At 41.1% G+C, this 1,474-nt stretch overlaps 1 protein-coding gene across 1 annotated transcript; it reads right to left on the reverse strand.

The window, feature by feature from the left end:
• Positions 1-281: 281 nt before the first annotated feature.
• LOC149152905 (uncharacterized) lies at positions 282-1,238 on the reverse strand. The gene has a single exon (XM_089443637.1). The coding sequence runs from the start codon at positions 1,236-1,238 to the stop codon at positions 282-284; it is 957 nt and encodes a 318-aa protein (XP_089299763.1).
• Between the last annotated feature and the right edge of the window lie 236 nt (positions 1,239-1,474).

Genomic DNA, 1,474 nt, shown 5'->3' on the forward strand with positions numbered 1-1,474 from the left:
AACTGAACAAACTGTCTTCGAAATATTGCCCCTCATTGTACATCTTTGCAATTGCATCTAGGAAGCCATTCTTTCCCTCAGGATCATCAATAGGAGGCACCCTCCCAGGTCTCTCAACATACCATTTTGGATTTAATGCATATGTTTCCATGTGCAAAGGTGTGTTCATGCGATCCCACCTACGTTGAATGATGGGTCAAATCTGGGATGTATAGAACTCTAATGAAGGCTCCCTCCACTGAATGGCTACATTCACACGACCCAACATGCTATCAAAGGTCTCACAGATTTCCCAAGACTAGGAGCATTTGAATCAGTGTAACAAATGACCTCGCAATAGGGTCCAAGAATGACACCAAATAAGAACAATCTGTCCACCAATCATTGTCCAACCCCTGAAGCCTGGCCTTCTTCCCCATGTCTGTCTTTGATTCTAACCACTTTCCCCACTCTGAACTCACAACCAAGGATTGTAGAGGTGTTTGTACCTCTAGCATCCTCTCCAATAAGAGAAAATAGCTAGCATATCTAGTATCAGTGCGCTTGAGGAATTCCTTCCTCGTGTGAGCCCCGTACATAGCCAAGGAGGTGTGGTGGTTGTAGATAAACATATGCACATCTCTTGCAGCGGTCGCCAAGTCTGATATCCACTGAATCTTGCCAATGTCCTTCAGTGCATTATTGAGTGCATGCACACAACAAGGAGTCCAAAAAATATGTTGATACATGTTTTGAATCAATAACCCAGCTAATCTACAATTTGTTATTGCATCTGTCACAACCTGCACCACACTATCAGGCCCAACATCCTCTATAGTTTCTCGAAGAAACTCAAATTGGAAAGATGCATCATTGCGCTTTCCATAACAGTCAACAGCTTTAAGAAAGAATGGACCTTCTGAAGATGTCACTATGATGTTGATTAGTGGGCGTTTACGGATGTCAATCCATCCATCCATAACAATAGAGCAACCAAACCTCAACCATGTTTGTCTCATTCTCTCTTTTTGCACACTAATTTTAAACACTTGTCTATCTAAAATTGTTATTTGTAGCTTGTGTTCTCCGGGTGGTACATATAAAAGCCATATTCTTGCAATTGCTTGGACCATTTCCTTGTAATAAGGAGAACGAACAACATGGAAGGGAATTCCATTGGCAAAAATAAATTTGTCAATTGCATCAGTTGTGTCATCTCGATCTAGAATGTTGTACATCCCAAACACTGTACCACCCATTGCACAAGAATGAGATGCACCAATAGAAACCTTTGTCTTTTTTTATAAAGCACTGGATGGAGGAATATTTGTGGATGGATTAACATGTCTACTAGAAAACAATCCTCTTCTAGTGGTTTCCCTTTCTAGCTTCCAAAGTTGCTCTCTTTGAGTTGAATTTCGGTTCTTTGAGGGACACATATTGATTCCTTTACCTGTAATAGCCAAAATGTGTTGCTTCACCCTGGTATAGCTGC

Source organism: Pinus tabuliformis, chromosome 9 (genome assembly GCF_031772625.1).
Source record: "Pinus tabuliformis cultivar Carrire ecotype Pingquan chromosome 9, CPIR1, whole genome shotgun sequence".
In the NCBI taxonomy this organism is placed as follows: Eukaryota; Viridiplantae; Streptophyta; class Pinopsida; order Pinales; family Pinaceae; genus Pinus; species Pinus tabuliformis.

Coding starts and splice junctions, on each gene's coding strand:
- LOC149152905 (XM_089443637.1), bottom strand. CDS start 1,238: ATGGGTGGTACAGTGTTTGGGATGTACAACATTCTAGATCGAGATGAC.